Source organism: Macaca thibetana, chromosome 6 (genome assembly GCF_024542745.1).
Source record: "Macaca thibetana thibetana isolate TM-01 chromosome 6, ASM2454274v1, whole genome shotgun sequence".
Classification (NCBI taxonomy): domain Eukaryota; kingdom Metazoa; phylum Chordata; class Mammalia; order Primates; family Cercopithecidae; genus Macaca; species Macaca thibetana.
Genome location: NC_065583.1, coordinates 10,986,048 through 11,011,796, shown reverse-complemented (window position 1 = coordinate 11,011,796; position 25,749 = coordinate 10,986,048). Strand labels below are relative to the sequence as shown.

General features: G+C 48.5%; 2 protein-coding genes across 5 annotated transcripts in view; one reads left to right on the top strand and one right to left on the bottom strand.

The window, feature by feature from the left end:
• Nucleotides 1-4,158, top strand: part of KCNIP1 (potassium voltage-gated channel interacting protein 1) — a 379,307-nt gene extending 375,149 nt beyond the window's left edge. For all 4 annotated transcript variants that reach the window (XM_050794353.1, XM_050794354.1, XM_050794352.1 and 1 more), the window contains 3 exons: nt 321-425; nt 1,334-1,396; nt 3,291-4,158. In XM_050794353.1, coding sequence (XP_050650310.1) covers nt 321-425; nt 1,334-1,396; nt 3,291-3,338 — 216 coding nt within the window. In that variant the 3' untranslated portion in view covers nt 3,339-4,158. The remainder of the gene's footprint in view (nt 1-320; nt 426-1,333; nt 1,397-3,290) is intronic.
• The window catches only part of LCP2 (lymphocyte cytosolic protein 2), a 568,984-nt gene that overhangs the window by 482,506 nt on the left and 60,729 nt on the right, over nt 1-25,749 (bottom strand). The gene's annotated exons all lie outside the window — the stretch shown is intronic.

Genomic DNA, 25,749 nt, shown 5'->3' with positions numbered 1-25,749 from the left:
CAGAATAATATTTTATTTGCCTCAAGCCTGTGAATGGGGATCCCACACATCACCCTGCACTGAAGACAATGCCCGTAATGAGGTAACCTACCCATGAGCTTCTGCGGGCTTTAAGGATTGTCTACCATCTCCTCCCTAAAAGGGCTCCCACAATATAGCCCCTTCTGCTTGCTTTCTAACTCCCTATCACCTGCTAAAGAAGGACCTCACCTTTTAATCACTTTCATTGCCAAGGGACACAAGGAGCCCCAAACTCTGTCGCCTCGGAAGAGCTTGACCTCTTGGTCCCCACACTGTGTGCTTTTATGTCCCTGCTCCAGGAGATGATGGACATTGTCAAAGCCATCTATGACATGATGGGGAAATACACATATCCTGTGCTCAAAGAGGACACTCCAAGGCAGCATGTGGACGTCTTCTTCCAGGTAAGTGCACACACCCTGCACGTGAGCTGTAAGCCCAGCCTAGATCAAGTCAACCCATGAGCATCTGGGCAAGTGATTTGTGTCCAACCCTGTACTAAGCATGGTTGGAAACTGAAAAGAACTATCAGATACATTGTCCTCAAGAAACAGATGATCTCCTTAAGCTGTAAGTGTACATGACAGAAGAGAACAAGAAAGTATATTATTAAATATTAGTGGTATAGTATGAACTCTAAATCCATAAAAATTAGGGGATCGGAGTAAACACGAAAGACTTCACTAATTACAATTGTGGAGGTGCTAAGCATTTGTGTCTGGGTAGTGAGGGGAAACAAGATTGGAAACTAGGATAGGGCCAGATTATGAGACCTTAACTGCAAGAGTTTGGCCTTGCTCTGGTGCAGGATGGGCAACTACTGCTGATCCTTGACTAAGGGAGTGGTATGATCATTGGGGCATTTTAGGAAAAAATTGTCTAGTGGTAGAGTATCAGAGAATATCAGAGCTCACTCTAGCCCAACTTCCCACTTTGCAGATGGGAAAAGAGAATCCTCTCTGGCCTTGTGCAAGTTTGTACAGCAAGTAACAGGCCAGAATCAGAACCTCTTGTGCCCAGTGTTCTGCCAGAGGGACAGGGTAGCAGGGAGTCTACAGAAGAAGCAGAATAAGCCAGCAGTGAGGTGATGAGTGTCCAGAGCAAGTCTTTTGATTTAAGGAAACTCACGGGGGTCAAAGTGTTGTAATGAGGACCTAACTGGAGTTGTCTGGCCAGTGAAAGACAACTCTCATTCTCAGGGCAAAGTTGGTTAATGCAATGAATGAAATGTGCTCCAGCAAGAAAGCAGGGGAGTAAGCTTTGGAATGGAGATCACCAGATTCCATAAAGTTCTTTCTGTTTTGTCTTTCAGAAAATGGACAAAAATAAAGATGGCATCGTAACTCTAGATGAATTTCTTGAATCATGTCAGGAGGTAAGGAGAGATCTCAGGGCACAACAATTCTACATCTGGGAAAGGAAACCTGGGGCCTGGGGACCTGCAGAAGGAAGGTGACGAGAAACCTGCACATACCTGCAACCCCTCCTGTCAGAGCCAACAACACTAGCAACAACTGTGAAGTCCAGCAGTTCCACTCCTCAGCCTGGCCTGTGGTTGGTCTTGGCTAAGCACAGGACTGAACAGAGAGCCTAAGTAGGCGTCTGGGGGGATGTGGATGTGAAAACTCACAGGGGATCTCTGTGAAAATAGACTTCCCAAGAGGGCAACACCATTATTTTTTAGCCTGCCTCTGGCTTGATGACCCATTCCCCAGACAACAAGGAAGCAGCTGGGAGCAGGGCGGGGAATCTACAACTGTGTGATTCTCAAACCACAGTGTGCATAAAAATTGCCTGGAATGATTCTGAAAATGTATATTTCCAGGCCTCAATCCCAGAGACTCTAGATCTGGGTCACTTTAACACAAATACCCTGGACCAAGGCTTCTAAAACTTTAATGTGTGAAACAATATCCTTAAAGATCTTGTTAAAATGCAGATTCTAAGTCCGTAGGTCTGGGGTGGGGCCTGAAATGTTACTTTTCTCACATTCTCCCCAGTCACACCAGCGATGCTGGTCCTGGGAACACAACTTTCATTAAGTCTAACCAATAGACCAGCCCCAGAGTCCCCAGAGACTGAACTGGAAATAATTGCTTCATCTACTTTTGAGAAATCCATTTGTACCCCTACATTATTTTAAAAATGTACACAGTTACTCTGCACTCCAGCCAAGAAGAATAGCAAATGTAAGAAAGCAGGGGAGAAGTTACTAGCACATACTGAGCCCCCACCAAGTTTCAAGCACATACATAAACATCACAGCCACCCTGTTATGTAGATGTCCTATATGCAGGGTGATATCCAAGATATTTAACAACTAGAATGGAATGAACATTGACCCCCTTGGGGGTGAGTTCTCACTCTGTTAGTTCCCTTGAGAGCTGGTTGTAAAACAGCCTGGCACCTTCCCCACCCCCAACCTTGCTTCCTCTCTCACCACGGGATCTCTGCACACCCAGCTCCCCTTCACTTTCTACTGTGAGTTGAAGCAGCCTGAAACCCTCACCAGATGCAGATGCTCAACTAAACTTTCCATCTGCCAGAATAATGAGCCAAATAAGCCTATACTGACATTAACCTTTTCATTTCTGATATTGATAATTTGAAAAGCAGTCTTAATAAGCATTTATCTACTTTATTGATTTTTTTGAAAGAGAGAGCTTTGGGGGGTTTTCTTATTGTATGTCTCCATTGCATGTTCTGTATTTTACATTTTTCTATTATTTATTCTCTGAGGTATAGTATTGAATGTAGAAAAATCCTCAAATGTTGGGTATTAAGCAATAAACTTCTAATTCATGGTTCAGAGAAGAAAATATCTTGAATCAAAAATAAAATAAAAATATGACTTATCAAAATGTGTAGAATCTAAAGCAGTATTCCAGGAAGGCAAGGTTGGTTTAACATTCATAATTGGTCAGTGTAATTAATCACATTAATAGAATAAAAAAGGAAAAAATATAATCATTTCAGTGGATGTATAAAAATAATTTTATGAAATGTAATTGTTCAGAGCTTCTTAAAAGAACTCACTATTTTACTAGATGATTTGTTTCTTCTGAATTCCTCTTTAAGGCTACAGGTGATGCTTTTTACTTTGAGCTGATCACTTTTTATGTCCCCATCCTTACTTCTTGTTTTTCATACCCTTGTAGAGTTTTCCCCATATAGGAAACCCATGCTTGAGATTTGCTCACCAGAGTTACAGAGCTCTCAGGGAGGGGACTCAGAGTTCTAACCATCCTCTTCCCCTCCTTTTCTCCCAGGATGACAACATCATGAGGTCTCTCCAGCTGTTTCAAAATGTCATGTAACTGGTGACACTCAGCCATTCAGCTCTCAGAGACATTGTACTAAACAACCACCTTAACACCCTGATCTGCCCTCGTTCTGATTTTACACACCAACTCTTGGGACAGAAACACCTTTCACACTTTGGAAGAATTCTCTGCTGAAGACTTTCTATGGAACCCAGCATTATGTGGCTCAGTCTCTGATTGCCACCTCTTCCTCCTTCTTCTTCTTGAGAGAGACAAGATGAAATTTGAGTTTGTTTTGGAAGCATGCTCATCTTCTCACACTACTGCCCTATGGAAGGTCCCTCTGCTTGAGCTTAAACAGTAGTGCACAAAATATTCTGCTTACATGCCCCCAGCCCACTGCCTCCAAGTCAGGCAAACTTTGGTGAATCTGGAAGCAAGAGGACCTGAGCCAGATGCACACCATCATCTGATGGCCTCCCAAACCAATGTGCCTGTTTCTCTTCCTTTGGTGGGAAGAATGAGAGTTATCCAGAACAATTAGGATCTGTCATAACCAGATTGGGAGAGCCAGCACCTAATATATGTGGGATAGGACTGAATTATTAAGTGTGGCATTTTCTGATGACCCAAACTGCCCATGTCATTTGTTTCCAGAAACGAGGACCAATAATGCTCTCACACTGGCATTTGTGCTGGTAGTGCAAGTCCTTTAATATGTCTAGGAAGTGAGCCATTGCCCAGTGGTCCACATCTCCACCACATCCCCTGCTTGAGCCCAGCACTGCATGTCCCTCCCGAGAAGTCCAGAATGCCTGCAAATTGCTGTAATTTTATACCATGTTCTAACCAATAAACAGAACTATTTCTTACACTCTCAATCACTTCTTCATGACTCCATTAGGTAAGAGAGGTAAGCTGTGAAAAGGGAAGGCTAGTCCATTCACTTGATGTCCAATTATTAGTGCAGTTGTTCCTCTGTATGTGTGAAGGATCGGTTCCAGGACTCCCCATACCAAAATCTGCAGATACTCAAGTCCCACAGGCGGCCCAGAGGAATTCGTGTTTTCAAAAACTTGGGCCTCCATATATGCAGGTTTCACATCCTAGAAATACTGCAATTTCTATCATGTTTGGTTGAAAACAATCTGCATGTAAGTGGACCCATGCAGTTTAAACTCATATTGTCGGAGGGTCAACTGTACTTACATTGTGCCAGGCCTGTGCCAGGCAGTGACTTCATCCTCCCCAGCCCCCAAGCCATCCCCAGCAAACATCCGACCCAAATACAAATGCAACTTCAAGACAAGACCCTTCACAACACTTTGCTTCCAAAAAGATTGCCACCTCTAAGACCCTCTGATATGAAAAGTCTGGAGCCCCTGTGGTGTGAGTGGGAGTGCAGAGATGAAGAGGATAACAGGGCCTCCTGCTGAGAGATTTTAGGGTCTAGAGGATGATCGCGCAGCTTCAGCCTATAACCAGCAAATGATTACTCATGTTGAACACTGTGGGTCTTGGTTTCCCCATTTGACATCACATTTAAAAGATTAAAAGCTAACAGTAGCATTCTGGGAAGGAAAGCAATTCACTGAAGCCCTATTTTGTGCCAGGTGCTGCACTAGGGGCTTTATATACATTATCTTATTTCATGCTCATGTGGAGTATTCCAGATGGTAGAGTCCTGGCTATTCCAGATAGTAGAGTCCTGGTTGTACAGAAGAGGTTGCTGAAGCTCAGAGAGGTAAGGGGGACCTGCGTAAGGTAGCACAGCTGATAGAGACTCCATAGGGAGACGAAACTCTTCTCACTCTATCACAGACCGTTCCTATAAGGGGATTCTGCCTCACCCCAAGGATGAGGATACTTCCCACAAATCTCATTCATCTGAAGTCAGTTCAGAGAGGCATCAGCATTCTTTGAGTCTGTGTAACAGATAGGGAAAGAGATGCAGAGAAGGGAAATGTCTCAGGCAGCCGTGGTCACTAGCAGGGGCAGCCCACCAAAACATCTCCTGCATTCATGACACATCTCACTCAGATGGCCATTGGCTGCTGCCTCTTATGGTTGGAAACTGTAGGTGTGATGATGAGAATTTGTTGGATAGTCCAGACCTGTTCCTCTGTTTGGGCTTCCTGCATGTAGCCATGTGGTCCCTTAAGGCTTCTGGGCACGTGGCTGGTCCCCAGCAAGGCATCCACTTAGGCCCAGGAGAGGACCTGTTCCCGAGACTCTTCCCATATGGGGTCCTAGCCTGCATCTTGAGGCTGTATGATGTCTACCCTGTATCTACAAGATGTATGTTCTCTATCCTGGCTGCACATCAGAATCACCTGGGAACTTTGAACAATGCAAACACCTGGGTGCCACAGCAGCCCAACTGAAGGAACATCCCCGAAGGTGGGGACCTGGGCATCAGAATTCTTTAGAGGCCACCCAGGTGGGTGTACTGGGCACACAGGGCTAAGGTGGCAAACTGACACATCTAGAGCTGGGAATGAAGTGCATGGTCTGAGCCATGCCCCTGGCCACAAGGATCAATTCAGGGATAGGCTTGAGACCCACACTGGTTCAAAGAACCTGAATCTCTCCAAACTTGTGCTGGGAATGATGAGACAAAGATGTCCTCCCTCACCGGACATGAATGAGAATGCACACAGCCCTAAGACATGCCAGCAACTATTTAGGAATTCTGAGTTTATCTAATAATCAGAGGGTTAATAAGCCAGACATCACATGAGGCAAGGCAGAGAGATTGGAAAAAAAAAAAAAAAAAAAAAGCAAGCAGTAACAAGCCTTTCATGACATCATTGATCTGCTAGATCAAGCTGCTTCTGAAGCTGGACATACCTCTGATCTTTTCAGATGCCTGTCTTAGGTGCCTGTATAAGGTCTAAATCAGGCCGGGAGTGGTGGCTCATGCCTGTAATTCCAACTTTTTGGGAGGCCGAGGTCGGCGAATCACCTGAGGTCGGGAATTCCAGACCAGCCTGACCAACATGGAGAAACCCCATCTCCACTAAAAAATACAAATATTAGCCAGGTGTGGTGACAGGTGCCTGTAATCCCAGCTACTCGGGAGGCTGAGGCAGGAGAATCACTTGAACCTGGGAGGTGGAGGTTGCAGTGAGCCAAGATCGCACCATTGCACTCCAGCCTGGGCAACAAGAGCAAAACTCTGTTTCAAAAAAAAAAAAGATCTAGGTCAGTGGCTCCCTTCCTTCCCCACTGGCTGCATGTCAGAATCACCTGGGGAGCAGAGTAGGGGAATTTTTTTGAAGTGCCAAATGCCTGGGCCTTATCCCAAATGAATTGCATCAGAATATCTAGAGGTGGGGCCTTGATCATCAGTATGCTTTAAAAGCTTGCCAGGTGATTCCAATGTACACCTAGGGCTGCAAACTCCTGCTCTAGAGGAGAGGAAGGACTGGTACCCCTCTCCTTGTGTTAGGCAGACCATGAGTAAGACACCAGCATCAGCCCTGGGCACTTAAAACTGAGAGGAAAATCAGCAGCTTAGATATTCAGAGAGAATTCATTGTGGAAGGGAGTTTTGTTTTGTTTTGTTTTTTGAGACAGAGTCTCACGCTGTCGCCCAGGCTGGAGTGCAGTGGTGCGAACTGGGCTCACTACAAGCTCCGTCTCCTGGGTTCACGCCAGTCTCCTGTCTCAGCCTCCCAAGTAACTGGGACTACAGGCGCCTGCCACAACACCGGGCTAATTTTTGTATTTTTAGTAGAGGCGGGGTTTCACCATGTTAGCCAGGATGGTCTCGATCTGCTGACCTCGTGATCCACCCGCCTTGGCCTCCCAAAGTGCTGGGATTACAGGCATGAGCTACCGTGCCCAGCTGGAAGGAGGTTTTAAAAGTAGTCCTCAGATGGATAAACAACAGAAAGGGAGATGGTTGTCCTAATGAACAGCGGGGACAGGACACATTGCAGCAATGATAGGGTATTGGCCTCATCTCCCACTTGTCTTCTTGGAGGGATCCTGCCCCTCTTGAACTGTCCAACAAATTCTCACCATCACGCCTGCAGATGGGGACTCAACTGTGCAGAAGGTGCTATGGCCACTTTGCCCAATCCCCCTGGTGCTCACCATCACCCTGCAGGTAGACTCAACTGCTGCCAAGTGCAATCACCCGAGAGTTTTTGTCTGTGACTCTAACCATCACAGAGTGTGTCCATGACAGCCCGCTATGTTTTGGGTATTTGACTCTCTAAGCTTCATGTTGACATTTATCTCCAATGTTGAAAGGGGGCCTAAGAGAAGGTGTTTGGGTCATGGGGGCAGATCCCTCAGGACCAGATGAAGGCCCTCTCTTGGGGCTGAGTGAGTTCTTACTCTGTTAATTCCTTCAGGAGGTGGTTGTTAAAGAGCCTGGCATCACCACCACCACCCACGCCCCACTCCTCACTTCCTCTCTCACCGTGTGATCTGCGCACACCCAGCTCCCCTTCACCTTCCACTACAAGTGGAAGCAGCCTGAAGCCCTCACCAAACGCAGATGCCCAATCACACTTTCCAGCCGCCAGAAACATGAGCCAAATTAGTCTTTTCTTCTTTATAAATTATCCAGCCATGGGTGTTCCTTATAGCTATACAAATGGACTAAGACACAGGCCCATTCTGCTGTGGACATATCAGGCCAAAGAATCGGGTTATTAACACCTCCTAGGAGAAGCCCTTGGCCAATGACTGATGAGAGTTGGTGGACAAATACCCCAAATCCCTCTCCTTTCAGCAGGAAGAAAGCTGAGTTCTCTTCTATACCATCTCCTAGACTTCCCTGGCAGGACTGAGCCCCAGTTGCTCACAACAGTAACTTACGATGAGTAAGAGAAGCATGTGTCCTGCTTTCATAAACCTCATATTCTGGCAGGAGGAAACTGACGACAAATGAAATTATTTTAGATGAAATGGCATGAATAAATGTGTGACATGGCAAAGAGTACACAGGATGGCTGTGGGCTACTTTAGAGTGGTGGAGAGTAAGGCTTCTCTGAAGAGCAGACCACTGAGCTTGACATGATTTGGATCAGGAGGTTCTCCATGGACATCATCTTTCTTGAGTCTCATGACAACCCTGTGGGGCAGGTATCCTAGGCACCTATTTTTCAGATGAAAAAAATGATGCCCAGACTCATAGAAGGACTTATATACACAGCAGGAAGTGAGCTTAAAAGTCTGCCAAGCTCCAAAATCCATGCCCAGCTTTATTTCTTACAGAGCATAAAGACCATTCTCCACCTTCCTAAAACTAGCTCTGATGATATACAAACACCAGAAGGTGTTAGGAAGCAGATGCTATGAAAACTATTAGTAAAAAGCAATGAAAACAAACCCACAAATCTGAGCCAAATTACTCCTCCTGTAAAAGGAATCATGCCAAGGACATGTGCAAAGATGGCCATATGGGTTTCTTAGAGGAGTTGAAATATGTCCTTCCACATCAAAATAAGGCTCATCCTAACTGGCAGACCTCAGCAAGCCCTGCACTTTGCTCCATTACCTTACTGGGAACCAACAAAGCTCAGAACTTAAAGACTGCAGGGAACCCTAGAGGCAGCCAGCCCCACCGGGTAGGATCTGAAGACCCATGATATGCTACAGGTCCCATTCTAGAATAAAATATAGGGACCAAGGCTAAGCCAATCATTACCTCCCATGCCTCTGGCCACAGTGAAATTTTAGGAATAGGCTTAAACCCTAAGCTCATGCAAATAGCATGGAATGTTAGGGCTTTTACTGAGAACAATGAGAGTTGCTCATTATCCTGCTGGACATGAATGAAAAACACAGAGCCCTGGGACCTATAGGCCACCATTTTCTAATCCACAGGGAAGACAAGTTAGAAATGTAGGTAAGAGACCACAGTGATCAAGGCAGAGGGATGAAAGAATGGGTTGCTGATGTCATTGAACTGTTGATCAAGCTTCATCTGAAGTTACATTTACTTCTAGTGTTCGTTGCACATATCCATAAATATCAAGAAATACACTTTTTTTTTTTTTTGAGACAGTCTCGCTCTATTGTCCAGGTTGGAGTGCAGTGGTGCAACCTCTGCTCACTGCAACCTCCGCCTCCCGGGTTCAAGCAATTCTCTTCCCTCAGCCTCCCAAGTAGCTGGGATTACAAGTGCGTGCCACCACACCTGGCTAATTTTTGTATTTTTAGTACAGACAGGATTTCGCCAAGTTGGCCAAGTTGGCCTCAAACTCCTGACCTCAGGTGATCTGACCACCTCAGCCTCCCAAAGTGCTAGGATTACAGGTGTGAGCCACCACACCAGGCCAAAATTCACTTTTTAAAGGCAATTCTAGTTGAACTTTCTGTAACTTGCAACCTGACACTTTCCATTAATAAGCCCTATAGTCTAACCCTCTGGTGTTTCTTCTGGCCACTTTATTCCCCACCACGTTTCTCCAGCTACATCTCATCACTCTCTACTCCCAGCAGGAAGCCTGCCAACTCCAGTCTACCCCTTCTGCCCTCATCCCAAAGCCCAGTCAGGACCCCTTCTCCAGACTAGTGCAGATGAGAAACATAGGACTGCAATCCTGTATCACCCTTCCCTCCAGTGTGAACCACATTCAGCTGGTGTTCATGAGAATGCCTACAGCAGGGTAAGGATTTTGAGGCAGGGGTTTAAGAACAGAGAGTACGCAGTCCACCCCAACCCACTCCCTGCCCAACCTGAGGGCCAAAGCCCCTTACTGTCCACAATGACACCGAATAGGCAAGTGCTGGGGTAGAGCTGGGAAAAGACAGTTGTGGATTCTATGCAGAAGAGCAAGAGAGGACACTAAACTTACTGTGGTTGACAAAGAAAGTGAAAGGAGGAAAGAACGAAGTGGGGAACTGAAGGGGGGAGGGCAGAGGAGGAACGAATAAAGGGGATAAAGTCCTTATGTAGTAAATGTCAGCCCACCGTGATGGCGAATTTTATGCGTTAACTTGGCGAGGCCATGGTAACCAGTTTTTAGTCAAACATCAGTCTGTTTGGCATTGCTGTGGAGGTGTTTTTCAGCTGAGATTAACATTTAAATCAGTAGACTTTGAGTGCAGCAAACTATCTTCTATAATGTGGGTGGGCCTCATCCAGTCAGTTGAAGGCCTCAACTGAGAGAACAGAAGCTCCCAAGGAAGAGAGAACTCTGCCTCCAGACTGCCACGCGATTTGGGACAGCAACATCAACTCTTCCCTGTGTCTCGATTTTAGACTTGCCAGTCCCCACAATCACAAACCCACTCCTTAAAATAAATCAGTCTGGGGGTGTGTCTGTCTGTCCATCTGTCTCTACACACACACACACACACACACACACACACACACACACACACACACACACCCTGTTAGTTCTGTTTACCTGGAGAACCTTGACTAATACACCCATTAAAACCAAAATATGTCCTTCAGGGTATTAACGTTTGATTAAGGAAACATAGAAGTTTAACAACTGTTATCATGCTGGGCATGGCCTGTAATCCCAGCATTTTGGGAGGCCACAATGAGAGGATCACTTGAGCCCAGGAGTTCTAGACCAGCCTATGCAACATAGTGAGACGCTGTCTCTACAAAAAATGAAGAAAATTAGCTGGGTGTGGTGGAGCGCACCTGTAGTCCTAGCTACTCTGGAGGCTGAGGCAGAAGGATCGCTTGAGCCCAGGAGGTCAAGGCTGTCACGAGCCATGATCTCACCACTGCATTCCAGCCTGGGTGACAGAGTGAGACTCTGTCTCAAAAAAAAAAAAAAAAAAGAAACTGTACCAAAATTAGATAATTCTAGATAACCGAGAAGGAGCTGTGCAGGGGCACTCTGATGAGTGCTCAGAGCAAGGTGGACAGCAGAGGGACAGAGGGACAGAGGGACAGAGGGACAGTATTTCTGGAGCAACTCCTACTGAGAGCGCAAAGAACAGCACCGAATTTACTATCACGACCACCCTCTGACACAGAAATAGAAATAAACTACCCTTTTTCCAGACAGGGAGAGCTCAAGGTAAAGCCACCAGCCCGAGGTCGCGCTGCCAGTAATTAATGAGTACAGAACTTAATAATGATAACGATAATGACCATAGCAACGCTTATTCGGTGCTTAGAATGAGCCGGTCACCACTCTGAATGCCTAAGATAAATTATCTAATTAATTCTCACCAAGAAAAAAAATCCTGTTTCATTTGATGTCGCACTTTCTCCACAAGGAAACCGACTCAGAAGTAGTGGAGACAGGTTTCAGGTCCGCAGGTCCAATCCCAAAGCCCATGCTATGCGCACCCCTAATCTAGCTACCTTTGACTCCAACAGAGGCGTTTTGTCTCCAAAACCTCCGCACCGCTGTTCACACAAAGGGAGGACAACCCCGGGGGTTCTGGTAATCCTGGAAGGCTTCCTGTCAGAGGTGGGCCGGGAGGAAGGCGGGCAGGAGAAGGCAAGTCTTGCGCAGGGGAGTGGTGTGCGCGGAGCAGAGGCTGCAGGGACGCTGCAGGCTGATAGGCGGGCCTGGGCGGAAACGGGACACCGCAGGATGGGACCGGCGGGCCGGGATGCCGGACGAAGGAAACGGGCCTGCCCGGCAGGTGGCAGAAAGCCACAGAGGGGCTCCGAGGAGGTGGTGCTGTGAGATGGCGCTGCAGGCTGGAAAGGGGCTACAGGCAGTGTGCCTCCAGAGACCCCAAGAGAACAGCTTGGGACGGACCGCGGGAAACTCAAGGAACCGCACCGCCCTCCGGACCACCTGAGAAAACAGGGGGAGTGGGCGAATGAGGAGACCAAAGTACTCATGACGGGGCAGGAGCAATGTGAGAGACTCTGGAGGACCGTGGAGAGAACGTGGTGACCGATGTAGACGGATGAAAACCTTGCGGCTGGTGTGAGTCTAAGGCGCCCCCAGGCCCCCCAGGGTGTGAGCGGCAGGTGCTGTTCGTCATTGCACCGCTAGATGGAGCCGGCGCCCCGCCGAATGCGCAGGGATCCGCCGCGTGGATCTCAGGACCGGGCCAGGGAGCCAAAGCGGCGGCACAGCGGGACCTTCCACAGCGCCGGACCCCAGCGCAGCGCTGGCTTCAGGGCGTGCGACCCTGAGCTTGGTTTAACGCTCTGCCACCACGGCCTTGAAATTCACAAGGGGACCCACTTTTTCATTTTTATTTTTTATTTACATTTTATTTTGTTTTATTTTATTTTATATGTTATGCTGGGTTGTTACGTATTATTGAACGGGTCTCGCTCTGTCGCCCAGGCTGGAGTACAGTGGCGCAATCATAGCTCATTGCAGCCTCCACCTCCCAGGCTCAAGCCATCCTCCCACCTCAGCCTCCCGCATAGCTGGGACTACAGGCGCACCACCACGCCTGGCTAATTTTTTGTATTTTTTGTACAGACAGGATTTCCCCATGTTGGCCAGCCTAGTCTCAAATTCCTGACCTCAAGTGATCTGCCTGCCTCAGTCTCCCAAAGTGCTGGGATTACAGGTGTGATCCAGGGCTCCCGGCCCCACCTTTTCATTTTTGCACTGAACTTGGCAAATTATGGAGCAGGTCCTGCCCAGGGCTTTCCGTTTCCAGCACTTTCATGCCTTGACTCATTTTCCCTCCCACACTGCAGTGAGGAGAGGTTAGGATCCCATTTTATAGACCAAGAAACAAACGCTTAGAGAGAAGAGACCTATTTAAAATCACGCGCTGGCCCTTGATGGAGCAGGGCTAGAAGCCACATTTGTTAACCCAAGTACAGAGCTCTTTCCCACCCACCTAAGAGGCTGTCCCCTGGCAGGCAGGGTCCCACCTGGAAGACCAAGATCCTCGCCCATGCCCAGTAGGGAGCCTCCTTCAGGCCCACCCGTGCTTAGGGATAGCTTAGGGTGAGCCAGGGCATCTGGGCTCCAGTTGCTCAGAGGCTGGGGCAGGGCTGGGACAGGTGGCAGAGCTGTTCCCAGAGTCTGTTTCTTCTGATGATTGGAAACTCCCTGGCAGCCAGGAGGAAGAGGCAGTCCTTGGAGCCCAAACTGCCAGTCCTGGCTCTGCCTCCTGGACAGCCAGCCACAGACACTGGTGGTCAGAGGGACCTTCCCTCGGGGCAGCTGCCCCACCACGGAGCTCCCGCACACACAGTGGGAGGGAGGAAAGGGGCCTGGCTTCCAAGTGAATGAGACAGACCAGAGCTGGAGTCCTGGCTACCCGCATTCCAGCTGCACGCCCTTAGGCAGGTGGCCCCTCTGAGCCTTACTTTCATCAGAAGTAAACTAAGGATCACATTCTCGGGACGGCTGCAGGGAGGGTTGCATAGTGAAAGCACCTGGCAAGTTGCAGCGACTTCATAAACACTCCTTCATTTCCTCTCGGTTTCAGTCACAAAGGCAGCTGAGTTGTCTGCTCTGGAATCTCCCCCTGGGGGATGAAGCACAGAAGCCTGCTCTGGGGGTCACAGACTCTCCCCTAAGCAGGGTGGGGGCAGAGTGCTCAGTGAGGGGAGGGCTGGAGGGCAAGAGAACTGTGAGAAATGTGGTCCAGCAGGCCAGACCAGCCACCTGGGGGGAGCCCACTGCGGGTCCAGTCCGGAGTGGCCTGCCAGGCGGCTTTCCACGCTGGTTGCGGCTGCAGACTAGCAGATGCGCCGAGGCCAGGCCATGGGGCAGGAGGAAGACAACAGAAAGATAATAGTACTCGCATTGCCCCATGTGGTCATACAACCCCAAGCTGGTGCCAAAGCCTTCCCCTCACCGCGTCCTCACCACCCCACTTTACAAATTAGTGACCCAAGGTTAAGAGAGTGACACAAAGACTTGGGCCAGCCTCCTAATTTTTGATTCAGTGATCACCCTGGTATTGCAGAGTCAGGGCCCCAGACCATGGGACAAAGGGGCAGGAAAGGCAGGATGTCCCTCCTCGTTCCTCCGTCTCCCAGCTCCGCAGAGCTGGAGGTGGGGACTGGGGTCAGGAATCAGGGACCGGGGAACAAAAGGTTCCCGTCATCCCAGGGCCTGTGCCCTCCTCAGAGTGCAGTCGCTTAGCTGAACCAGGATGGAAGGTTGTCCTGGGGCCCTTGGAGTCTGAGAGGCTGGACTCCAGCCCCACTGCTGTGATGGACTTGCTGTGTGACCTCGAGAACATGAGTCCCCCTCTCTGAGCCTCTGTCTCCTCATCAATGAAACAGGGACAATACTCCTCACCTCACAGGATTGGATGGTATCCGGACGGCATGTGGGTTTCACATTCAGTCAGACTGACTCCAGACTCCAGCTCTGCCCTTTATTCACTGTATGATCTTGAGCAAGTCTTCACCTCTCCACGCCTCAGTCTCCTCATCCGAAAAACAAGGATGTGAAGACCTCCTGCCAGCTGGACACGTGGCTGATGTCTATAATCCCAGCACTTTGAGAGGCCAAGGCGGGGGGATTGCTCAAGTCCAGGAGTTCTAGACCAGCCTGAGCAACTTAGTGAGACCTCAACTCTACAAACAATGAAGAAAATTAGCTGACGATGGTGGTGTGCATCTGCTGATCCAGCTACCCAGGAGGCTGAGGCCGGAGGATTGCTTGAGCCTGGGGGTTTCAAGGCTGCAGTGAGCCATGATTTTGCCATTGCATTCCAGCCTGGATGACAGAGTGAGACCCTGTCTCAAATAAAATACAATTTAATTTCAAAAATAAAATATATAAAATAAAATAAAGAAAACCTCCTGCCTAGGGTGTTCTAGGATGTTGTAGAGATTCAATAATGTTAATCTCCCCAGGAGAAGGCTGGAGGAAACCAGGGCTGCATTTCACTACAGAGGTCACCCAGCACCTGGCCTGGCGCCTGCCCCAGCACCCAGGCTTATCCAATGCCCACAGGGCCAACGGTGCAGAGGCATTCCTGCTATCACCCAGCAGGCTTTCAGGAATGAAAGTTGTCAATCAGAACGGGTAGCAACATTAACCAGGCCACATCAACGATGAAAAGACTGTGAATTATTTGAAATATGGATCTGAGAGACAGAAACCTTTTGTTCCATGAACTCAGAATCTTTCAAAGGCTCATGTATTCCTCCTCACAACAGCAGCCACCAAAACACTTGGACAGGTGACTTAACCTCTCTGCCTCAGTTTCCTAATCTGTAAACCACAGAAATGCTGTTCAGACCTCCTTCAAGAGAACCTGCTTGACCACGTCTTGAGTAAGGGTTCAGAGTAGGGGTGACGATGTTCCTGTGGTCACCCCACTCCACCCCAGGGAGAGGAGCTGGGATGGCTGCTGCAGAGGCCTGGCCACCAAATCCCCCAGGCTGTGCCCAGAAAGGGACTGGCCACCAGGGGCTTTAGTTCCAGGCCATTCCTGCTGGACACTGAGTCCTCCTAACAAGCGACTTGCTTCAAGGAGGGTAGTTCCCCGCAGTGCTGTCTGTGGCTCTTTCTACCCAGTCTTTCCTTCTACAGATGCCAGACCCACACCGACCCTCCGCCTTTACCATCATGGACTTCCTGCCCGATACATCTCGGGGACATCTAACCCCATCTTGGCATCTGCTCTTGAAGGGCTCTGACTGGCACAGGGAGTGATAGCAATGCCTGCTGCACTGAGCCATTGTGAGGACACAAAGCAAACTGCTCAGAACACACGGGGAGCACAGCCTAAGTGGAAGAGCAGGGACAGTCACCACGGACCACATCCACTCATGGGTTTGTCTGTTGGTAGCGGTTTAGTTGGTGTTTCCTTATATACCTAAAGAAAAGTAGTTTCAGGCCGGGTGCGGTGGCTCATGCCTGTAATCCCAGCACTTTGGGAGGCCAAGGTGGGCGGATCACTTGAGGCCAGGAGTTCAAGACCAGTCTGGCCAACATGGTGAAACCCTATCTCTACTGAAAATACAAAAATTAGCTGTGTGTAGTGACAGGTGCCCATAATCCCAGCTACTCAGGAGTGTGAGGCATGACAATTACTTGTACCTGAAGGCGGAGGTTGCAGTGAGCCAAGATCATGCCATTGCACTCCAGCCTGGGAGACAGAGTAATACTCTGTCTCAAAAAAAAAAAAAAAAAAAAATTAAAGAAAGAAAAGAAAAGTAGTTTTAGCCAAAGGAGGTATTTCTCTTGCAATGTAAGCCAGTTTCACCCAGGCCACCAGAATTGCCTCCCTCAGAAGCAAATATCTGCAGAAGATCCAGGATAATTTGCGCGAGGGTTAGCTCCCACCTTTGCTCTGAGAGACACTGGCCCCGCTGCTGAATGAACAAATTGTACAGCTAAGCCTGTGTTGGGCTGTATGCTCACGCCGCCTCCTCTGGATCTTGGCTCCCTGGCAGATGAGTGCAGCTAGGCCCTGGGGTCCTTCCCAGCTGTAGCATTCTAGGATGAGGACGGAACATTGGCCTCTGTCTGTGGCCTCAGAGGCAGCCAGCTGCCTCTCCCCCCTCCCCCAGCTAGATCTTTTTTTGCCACCCACTCTGTTGTGTCCTGGGTGTGTGAAGGGGCCGCACTTGGCTGCCTTTTCTTTTGTCTGGAGATGACAGTCCACAGACCACGAAGGCAAGGCGGGAATGACGGTTTGCAGAGGGAAGGCAAGGGGAGCTATTTCCACGTACTTCGGCCTGGTAACTGATGAGCACGTGGGGAAGTTCCACCATTTCAATAAGAGGTTGCTTTCACCTTCCTCTGCCCTCCTCCAGAAGAAGCGCCCCTGATCCGGCGGAACCACACACAGAGGGTTTCTTTCCAGCGCCATTCTCTGACATCAGCCCTCCTCCAGAGAGCTCCCCAGGGAGGGGTCTGGGTCTCCACCTTCCTCTGAATCCCTCTGCTCCCCAGATTTCATTCCCCACTCGCAGGAGCAGCTTGCTCTCGACAACTGTGCATTGTCAGCCACCTAACTCCTCTCTTCACGTCTGGGGGATGAGCTGACTTGGGTTGTCCTTTTAGACTGCCCTGTGCTGCACGTCTCCTGGGATTTTCATAGCTGAAGCATCTCCCACTTACCACCTGAGCCAGCTCCCTGTCTTCCAAGCTCCCATTTCTACAGCCTCAACTACTGGAGACTTTTGTCTACCCAAGCCTGGGGAATTGCTATTCATGAAAACTGCAGTATTCATTTCTGAAAATGTCTAAGTCCCAGAAAACACAAGAAGGTTCAAGATGGCTTTTAATGCGAAGGAGAGCAGTCTTCATTTTTTTTTCTGGTGAAAGGAACACTTTTTAATGAAAGCTCAAGTTAACATTAAGTGACAAATGTCATAGACCAGCCACGAGTCTTTCTATCTTTGTTATGGCCATAAATGATCGACATGTACAATCAAGTCCCCAGGTCAACAGAGGGACAGATTGCTGGCAGAACCACCCTCAGCAGGTTAGCAAGTTGATCTGAAAGCTGCCAGGGCAGTTTGGAACGTTTGCGATGAGGAACTTGTATTTAGTTTTTATAGGCTGTCACATAATCGCTTAGGGCGGCTCTTAAAATATGTCCAAACAAGGAGACGGTGAATAGGTCTGGAATAACAGTCCCCCTTCTGTTTCAGAACTGACAGTTTCAGCCAATAGGAAGAGGTGAACGGTAATGAGGGAAGAATGGGCTTTTTAGACACACCTGGTATTGAACTCTGACTCATCGTGTGCTAACTGAGACTGGGCAAGGTGTCCCACTCCCTCATCCGGCTTCCTCCTTGGCCGTCGAGTCAAAACACATCCTTTGCCCCACAGGGTTCTCATCAAGGGAAGGGAATAAACACAGCGCAAACACCTAGGGGGATGACACCCAACAGGCACCAAGAAATGTTCATTTTCTTCCTCTCTCCTACCGTCCCCCCAGCTCTAGCTCTCATATCTAGAAACTAGAACAGCTGTCTACCCCCTCGCCCAGGCTTTGCCCAGACCTCAGATGGTTTCTAGGCAGACCCACAGGATTTAAGGTCTTGCTAACAACTAAAAGCCATGAATCCCTTTCCCTCTTCCCTGCTCTGTTCTGAGTCCTGTGTGTCTATAGCTCATCTCATCTTCCCCATAGCCCTGAAGTGGATAGGCAAGAATATTGTATCTGCAACTCAGAAAGGGTGAAATTAAGGCAGAGAGGTGAAAACACTTGCCCCATGTCACCAGTGGAGTGAGCTGATGATGGAGCCAGCACCTGAACCCAAACCATCCGTCTAGGTCCAAAGCACACTAGTAGCACCATGCTACTACTCTGCCTCCTGAGCCACAGGACAGTAAGGATTAGACATCCATGCTCAATCATTCTAAGCAAAAGTAGCTAAGCAGAGAGGGTGAGGAGTCCAACAGGCTCAAGAAGGAGAGCAGACGCCAGCTGTGCTCACTCAAGAATCGGAAACGCAGCTTGCAGCCTTTAGTGATAGAGCTGTATGCTTGAGGGGCTGCTTCCCAGAGAGAGGTCTGGAAGTCAGAAACACAGAGTGCGGAGTCCCCTGGTGGGTTAAACAGAGGCCAGACAAGGCGGCATATCAGAGAAACGGCCCAGGAAGGGCTGGGACAGGCTCAGGACTCACCCAGAGATACTGGGCCCTGAGTAAACCTGTTTATTCTTTCAGATTAAGTTGGTGTCAGATTGAAGGGTCAATATTATTTAGTATTATCATTAGTTATTCTGGAATAACTAATTATATTTGTTATGTGTTTTCCAGGTATTTCACATGCATTCTCTCATTTAAGACTCACAGCAACTCAGCAACATATTATCCCCTTTTCCAGGTGAGAAGGGGCTCATTGAGGCAAAGGGATTTCTTTATTCAAGTTTACATGGCTGCCTGTGGCGGGGCTGGGTGAACCAGGGCTGCTCTGCCTCTGTGCCTGCTATACCAAGCGAGAATAGGGTACTCATCCCAGGGTCATCTTTGCAGGCATCCAGGTGTTTCCCGTGTCCACCTGCCCCCTCATTAGGTTCTGTAAGGTCACCATCCTGACCCCCAGGAGCACACTCACCCGTGGGGTCAGGCTGCTATTGGAAATTCCTTCCAGAGATGCCAGGTGAGAGGGAGGCAGGCAGACAGACATCTGTGGGGGTCACGTTCGCCCCAGACAGTTCATTGCCGGAAGGAAGCCACATGCCTCACCTCGAAGCTCATCTGATTGGAGTCAGGTACAGCCAGATACAGTCACGATTGTGTCCAGAGGCCCAGGGGGGCTGGCGGGGCCCTTCACGACAGCTGCTACGGCACAGCCCATCTGGAAGGGCTCTTTTTGTTCAACGCTTAACCCTCTGAGGACCCTCGGGACCAAGGGATGCCACACCCTGGGTGAGAGAGATACTCAAGGAGGAGGGTCCCTCTACAGAGGATGAGTTAGGACACCCAGGATGGGCCCACATTTTCCTCCCCGCTCTGCTTCCCAGGGAGACTGAGGGTAGGGGGAGGCCCACATTCCACAGAAGAGAGACTGTGAGCCTCTTGAGTTTTAGGAATCTGTGAAGGAACACCCCCAAGCATGCTCCCCCAAGCAAGAAAAGGGGCTCCCCGAGTTCCAGCGGCTTGAGTAAAGGCCCAGAAAGTGACCCCCGTGAGGCTCAAGGAGGAGGGAATGTTGAGGGCCCAGCCTGCAGTGGGTGGGCAGCCCTGCCCCAGCTTCCTGCAGGTTCCCAGGAAATGAACAAAAGGCTCCCTCAGCTCACTGGTTGGCAGACGTCTCTGACCTGAGGCCATTCATGAACTCTCACTCAGGCACTCAGCCCCCCAGACAGCCTGGAGGCGTTGGCAGCAGACCAGAGAGACTTTCAACCAAAGACAGGTCTGGTTTCCCTGAAGAAAAAGAAACCTGAACTGGCTTCCTTCCCAGAGTGTCTCCTTGGGGAGGCCCATCCAAGTAAACAAAGCTGTTAAATGGGGGTGTGTGGGCCGAAGCGCTCTGCACTAGAAGCTCCCCATGCACTGCCGGTGCTGCCCTGCCCCAGGCACCACTCTAGCAAGAGAGAGCCTCTCACCACCATGGGGCCTAGCCCTGCTGCTTACTAGCCTCTCCTACCCACAGCCTGGACTCTCTCTCCACCTGGACCCCCTCTCCTTCCTGCCTCCCTCTGATTCAAGCCCGGTGGGCAGGACTCCTACTCCTGCTCCTCTTCCCGGAACACAGTAACAGCAGGTGTGCTCCTGAGGGTGATGTGAGGGCAACAAGACTGACGACCTTCCTCCTCCACCTGGGGAGCTCATAGAGACCCATCACATCCACCCCCTGCCAGCTCTGCAACCTTGGACAGGAGGTGAGCTCCTCCAAGCTGCAGCTTCCTCATCTGTAAACCGGGAATAACAGGATCTCTATCAAAGATGATGATGACTATTCAGAACAGGCAAAGCCACAGAGACAGAAACAAATGAATGGTTTCCAGGGCTGGGGCAAGAGGAATGTGGAGTAACTGCTTCATGGGTACAGGGCTTCTGGTTTGGGGTGATGAAAATGTTCTGGCACAAGATCATGGTGATGGTTGCACAACCTCATGAATGGACTTAATGCCACTGAATTATACACTTTAATATGATTTCAATGGTAAATTTTATGTTATGTGTATTTTGTCACAATAAAAAAAAGTTCCTCTGAGATTAAATGAAATGAAGGTTGTAGAAATGATTGCACGGCCGGGTACATTATTGGTCCTCAACAGATTTTAATGTTTTTCCTTCCCTGAGATCATCACATTGAAATGTAGACAACATACCCCCCACACCCCGCATGCCTACCAAGGGTGGACTACTTTTCTATTTAGATACTTGCTCCAAGATGCTAATAGGATGAATCCATGTTTTTCACAAAGTAAAGCTTTTGATTCACCAGTAGAAGAGAGAGTGTCCAATGCTGCCACCCCTGTTCCCTCTTCTGGACTTACCTGTTTCACTGGCCTGGTCTAGGGTAACCAACACCAGGATTGAGTCCTACTAGAGGAAGGTAAAAAGCTGTCTGGGAACCCAGGCTAGGGACTTCTCTCAGTATCTTTTTCTCACTGTTTCCAAAACACTGTCATCCTAAAAGATAAAACCTATCATTGCTGGGAAGCATTTTTCCAAGAGTCTTTTGTGTTTCTGCACATCTTGTGAGCAGAGACACTACTTTGGTTACAATCTTTTCAAGAATGCTTGCAAAGTAAATAGCCTCAGAAGATACAGTGTCTCCCTTCAATGCAAAGAGCAGGTAGGCTTACTGTCCATTATGAAACATTTGGGTTCCCTAGGCTTAGGGCTCCTCTCCTATAATGCAACCCACAGCAGGCACAGATAACACCTGGCCCTCTTTGTGCCACCCCATGGGAATAAGGGTTTGGGGAACTGGAACGAAAAATGCATTGAACATTGCAAGGCTCAACTAGTATTTATAATCATTATTACTTGCCTTCCTTCCCTACTATGCTCTAAGCTCCTTAAGGGTAGCCAGTATGTTTTTATTTGTCTTTGTATTTCACAGAACGGATACTGATAAATATTTTCTGGCTGGGTGGATGGGTGGATGGGTAGGTGGGTGGGTGGGTGGGTGGATGGATGGATGGATGGATGGATGGATGGATGGATGGATGGATGGACTGGTGGATAGATGGATGAATGAATGGGTGGAAGGACGGACGGACGGACGGACGGACGGACGGACGGACGGATGGATGGATGGATGGATGGATGGATGGATGGATGGATGGATGGATTGGTGGATGGAAGGATGAATGGGTGGGTGGTTGGATGGATGGATGAATGGATGAGTGGATGGATGGAATGAATGGGTGGATGGATGGAAAGATGGGTGGGTGGGTGGGTGGATGGATGGATGGATGGATGGATGGATGGATGGATAGAAAGGTAGACAGGTGGATAAGTGGATGGATAGGTGGGTAGATGGAATGATGGATGAATGGATGGATGGATGGATGGATGGATGGATGGATGGATGGATGGAGAGATGTTTCCCTTGTGTCATCCTGGCAGTTTTATCTGATGCTTCCCCTCTCATTCTTACAGCTTTTCTAGCTCCTGACACCATACCCAGCATTTTAACCACTCACCTTGCCAGCTATTTTCCTGGCTCAAACTATGTGATATAGATAATAAGACTCAAGTACTCTGCATGGGGCCTTGGATTTGGATGTCAGGGAGCATCCTGGATCGTTGCCTAGGTCTGGACATCTGTCCTGTCCTGCCCTCCCAGCTTTGTCCTAGCATCGGCTCCACTCCCAACTTCAGGATCTCATGGTGATGTGCAGTTCTAATATACCCAACCAGACACCAGTCCAGGCTACCAAACCACACGTTGGTCACCTCTGAACCAGTCAAACAAGATGTTTCTTTCTCACATTTGCTCCTGTTAGGCTAGAAGGGGTCATAGTGCTGGGCACATAGCAGGTACTCTGTTAACATTTATTTCATGAATGGATGAATAAGCCTTAAATTCATTGCCTCCTTCTTATATTATTAAAGTCAGCCTCCTGGGCAATAAGACCTAAAAATATAACCAAAAGGAGGGAAACTGTAGATATTGCCCCAGACATTCCTTTTGGCTTGGCATCCACATGGCAAACACAATCTCCAGAACGGTGCGGTGATGGCATTGGATGTGCCAGCCAGTCTTCCCTGGGGTAAGAACCCCTGCCTCTGTGCACAGCTTCCTCACAGATCATATACGATGTATAAGGTGATTACAAAGGTATACCTGCTCTATATGCATTTGCAATTGCAAACAGCTACTCCCTTTTTCCACAGCCACACAGAATGTTTGACCAATTGGCATCTTGTCAAGAATAGCCCAGCAGTCAATAGCTGTTTAATGTAAAGGCTCTGGGGCCCATTTTTCAGATGGCTGAGAGAACGAAATGTCCAGCAGGCAAACTGAAGTGCCAAATCTGTGGTGCTGGGGTCCCAGACTCATCAGCCGTAGGGACACTGCATCCCCTCGCCTCAGTTCACCTGGGAGGGCTGAATTTTTTTTTATTTCAAAGATAATATTTAACTGGATAAGATGCCCAATATTCACTGATGTATTTGTTTGCTTGTTTGTACCTCCTTTCACTCCAGAAGAGATTTGTGTAATTCTGTAAGAGTTCACATAAAGTGGAACGAAACAGGATTGGTTAGAAAACACAAAACTACATATCATATGTTCTCTTGACCAAGTTCAAGAGAGCACAGAGGTGTTGCCAGGCCAGGCAGAAGGCCTAGGTGTGGCTGCTGTGTTCCAGGGCCTGCCCTCCAGCATGCCAAGCCCAGGAACTTGATTTTGCCAGGGCTCTGAGAGTTATCCAGCCTTAGAGGGAACCAGCTCATACAACCCAAGTCACAAGAGGCTCTTGTACAAACCGGAATTAACTCCACTTGACAAATGTATTCTAAGAATTAGATCACAAGAAGGACAAGAACAACAACAACAAGAGGAAAAAGAACAAGAAGCTGGGGAAGGAAGGAGAAAAAGGAAGGAAGGAGAGAAGGGGAGAAGGAAGGAAGGAGGGAGGAAGGGAAGGAGGAAGGGAGGGAAGGAAGGAAGGAAGGGTGAGAGGGAGGAAAGGAGGATAGAAGGAAGGAAGGGAGGAAGGAAAGAAGGAAGGAAGGAAGGAAGGGAGGAAGGAAGGGAGGAAGGAAGGAAGGGTGGGAGGGAGGAAAGGAGGATGGAAGGAAGGAAAGAGGAAGGAATGAGGGAAGGAAGGAAGGAAGGGAAGGAGGGGTGGGAGGGAGGAGAGAAGGATGGAAGGAAGGAAAGAGGAAGGAAGGAGGGAAGGAAGGAAGGAAGGAGAGGAGAGAAGGAAGGAAGGAGAGAAGGAAGGAAGGAAAGAGTAAGGAAGGAAGAAAGGAAGGAAGGGAAAGGGAAGGAAGGAAGGTAGGTTATGCAACACAGTCGGTGCTGGTAACCCCAAAAACAAATTCAAAAGGGAAGCCAAATTATAAAAAGAACATCACTTCTTGAGCTGAAATAAAAGCTAAGGAAAAGGAGGTTGGTGGCAGGTAGAGGGACTGTCACCCAGACCTGTGCTGAGGTCTCGTGAACTACTCTTTCTCCATCAGTGACAACCTTTCCAATGTCCTAAAACATTTCTGGCAGATTACAGCCTCTCTCCCTTGGAAGGCCCTGGAAAAACACTACCGAATTCTTGTTCTGCGAGTTTCCCATCTCAAGGCTCCAAGCTGACCATCCCTACTGGCAAACTCTGCTGTTCTTCAGAGACCACGCAATTCTACCGAAGATGTGTCAGCCTTAGTTACAACTTTTTTCCTCCGCCAGGACATTACCCAGGTCACCTTGATTAGAGTTTGGGGCATTCCAGAAACTCTTTTGCCATCCTCTTGGGTAATGTCCACAGACGATTTATTTCCTTCACTGTGCGTGAATTTTATTCTGTAACTTTTAAAGGGTTACATTAGTTCTAAATGACTGGGGTTGGGAAGGGACGACACTCCTCTCAGATATGAGCAAATTATTAATAGTTCAATCAGTAAAGATACAGCTTAAAGAGCAGGGACAAGCCCTGGCTTCAAGCAGGTGTTTTCCATGGTCTAATTACACATTAACCATAACGGTTACCAACACCAAAACAGCCCATTGAAAATCGAAGGTGCTTAATGGCCTGGGCTCCAGTAGAAGTCGGTGGCTGGTGATTGTTTTTCACTCCTCTGACCTTTCAGTCCAGTCAAAGAAGGAACTGGCAGCAGGCACATACACACCGCGGGTGACTCATCAGCAGAAGTGTTGCCATTTGGATTCCATTTCTCACACTATTCTAGAAATGCAGGCATCTGAACTCCCCAGGCACTTGTATATTTTGACCAATTACTTTATCAAGTTCCAAGCAGAGCATCGTAGCAAAAACGAGGGTCAGCAATTGCTCTCTGGGCAGAGAAAATGGATACGGGCCATTTTCCTTATGGTAGGAGCATAGTTGTCCCATTAAATACCAGGATGCCCAGTTACATTTAGGTTTCAGATAAACATCAAATGATACACTATTTAGGACATACTCATACTAACAAAGCATTCATTGTTTATCTTAAGTTCAAATGTAACTGGACGTCCTGGGTTTTTATTGCTAAATATAGCAGCCCTAGATAGGAGTAAAAGAGAAAATTTTGAATTCATCCTTCCTAGTGAGTTACATGTAAAATACATACCTGCAGAGATGCCTCGGTGACCATAGCAACAGATTCACCCTGAGGCAGCAGCCGAGAGCCAGGGCAGGGAATCCTGGCTGTGAGGAGTAGGAAGGCTTCCTCCCTGTTTTGTAAACTTCTCTGGCATGGAAGAAAGGAGGAGGGCTGCATTATTTAATATAGTACTCTCTACTGAACCCTCTGCTAACATGCTCAGAGGAGAAAGGCCACTTTTGGAGTCACACGGGCTCCCTGAATGGAATAGGCAGCAATGAAAGAAGGGGGGTGTTTTCTCCCCTCCTCTCACTGTCCTGTTATCTCTTCTCGGGATACGAAGGCCAATCTTGCAGAAACTGAGAAAACATGGCTGGCAAACCAGTAACCTCTGGTCTGGGGATTGAGATAATTCGAGAAGAGGAGAGTGGTTTTTTTTCTTCCACAAGT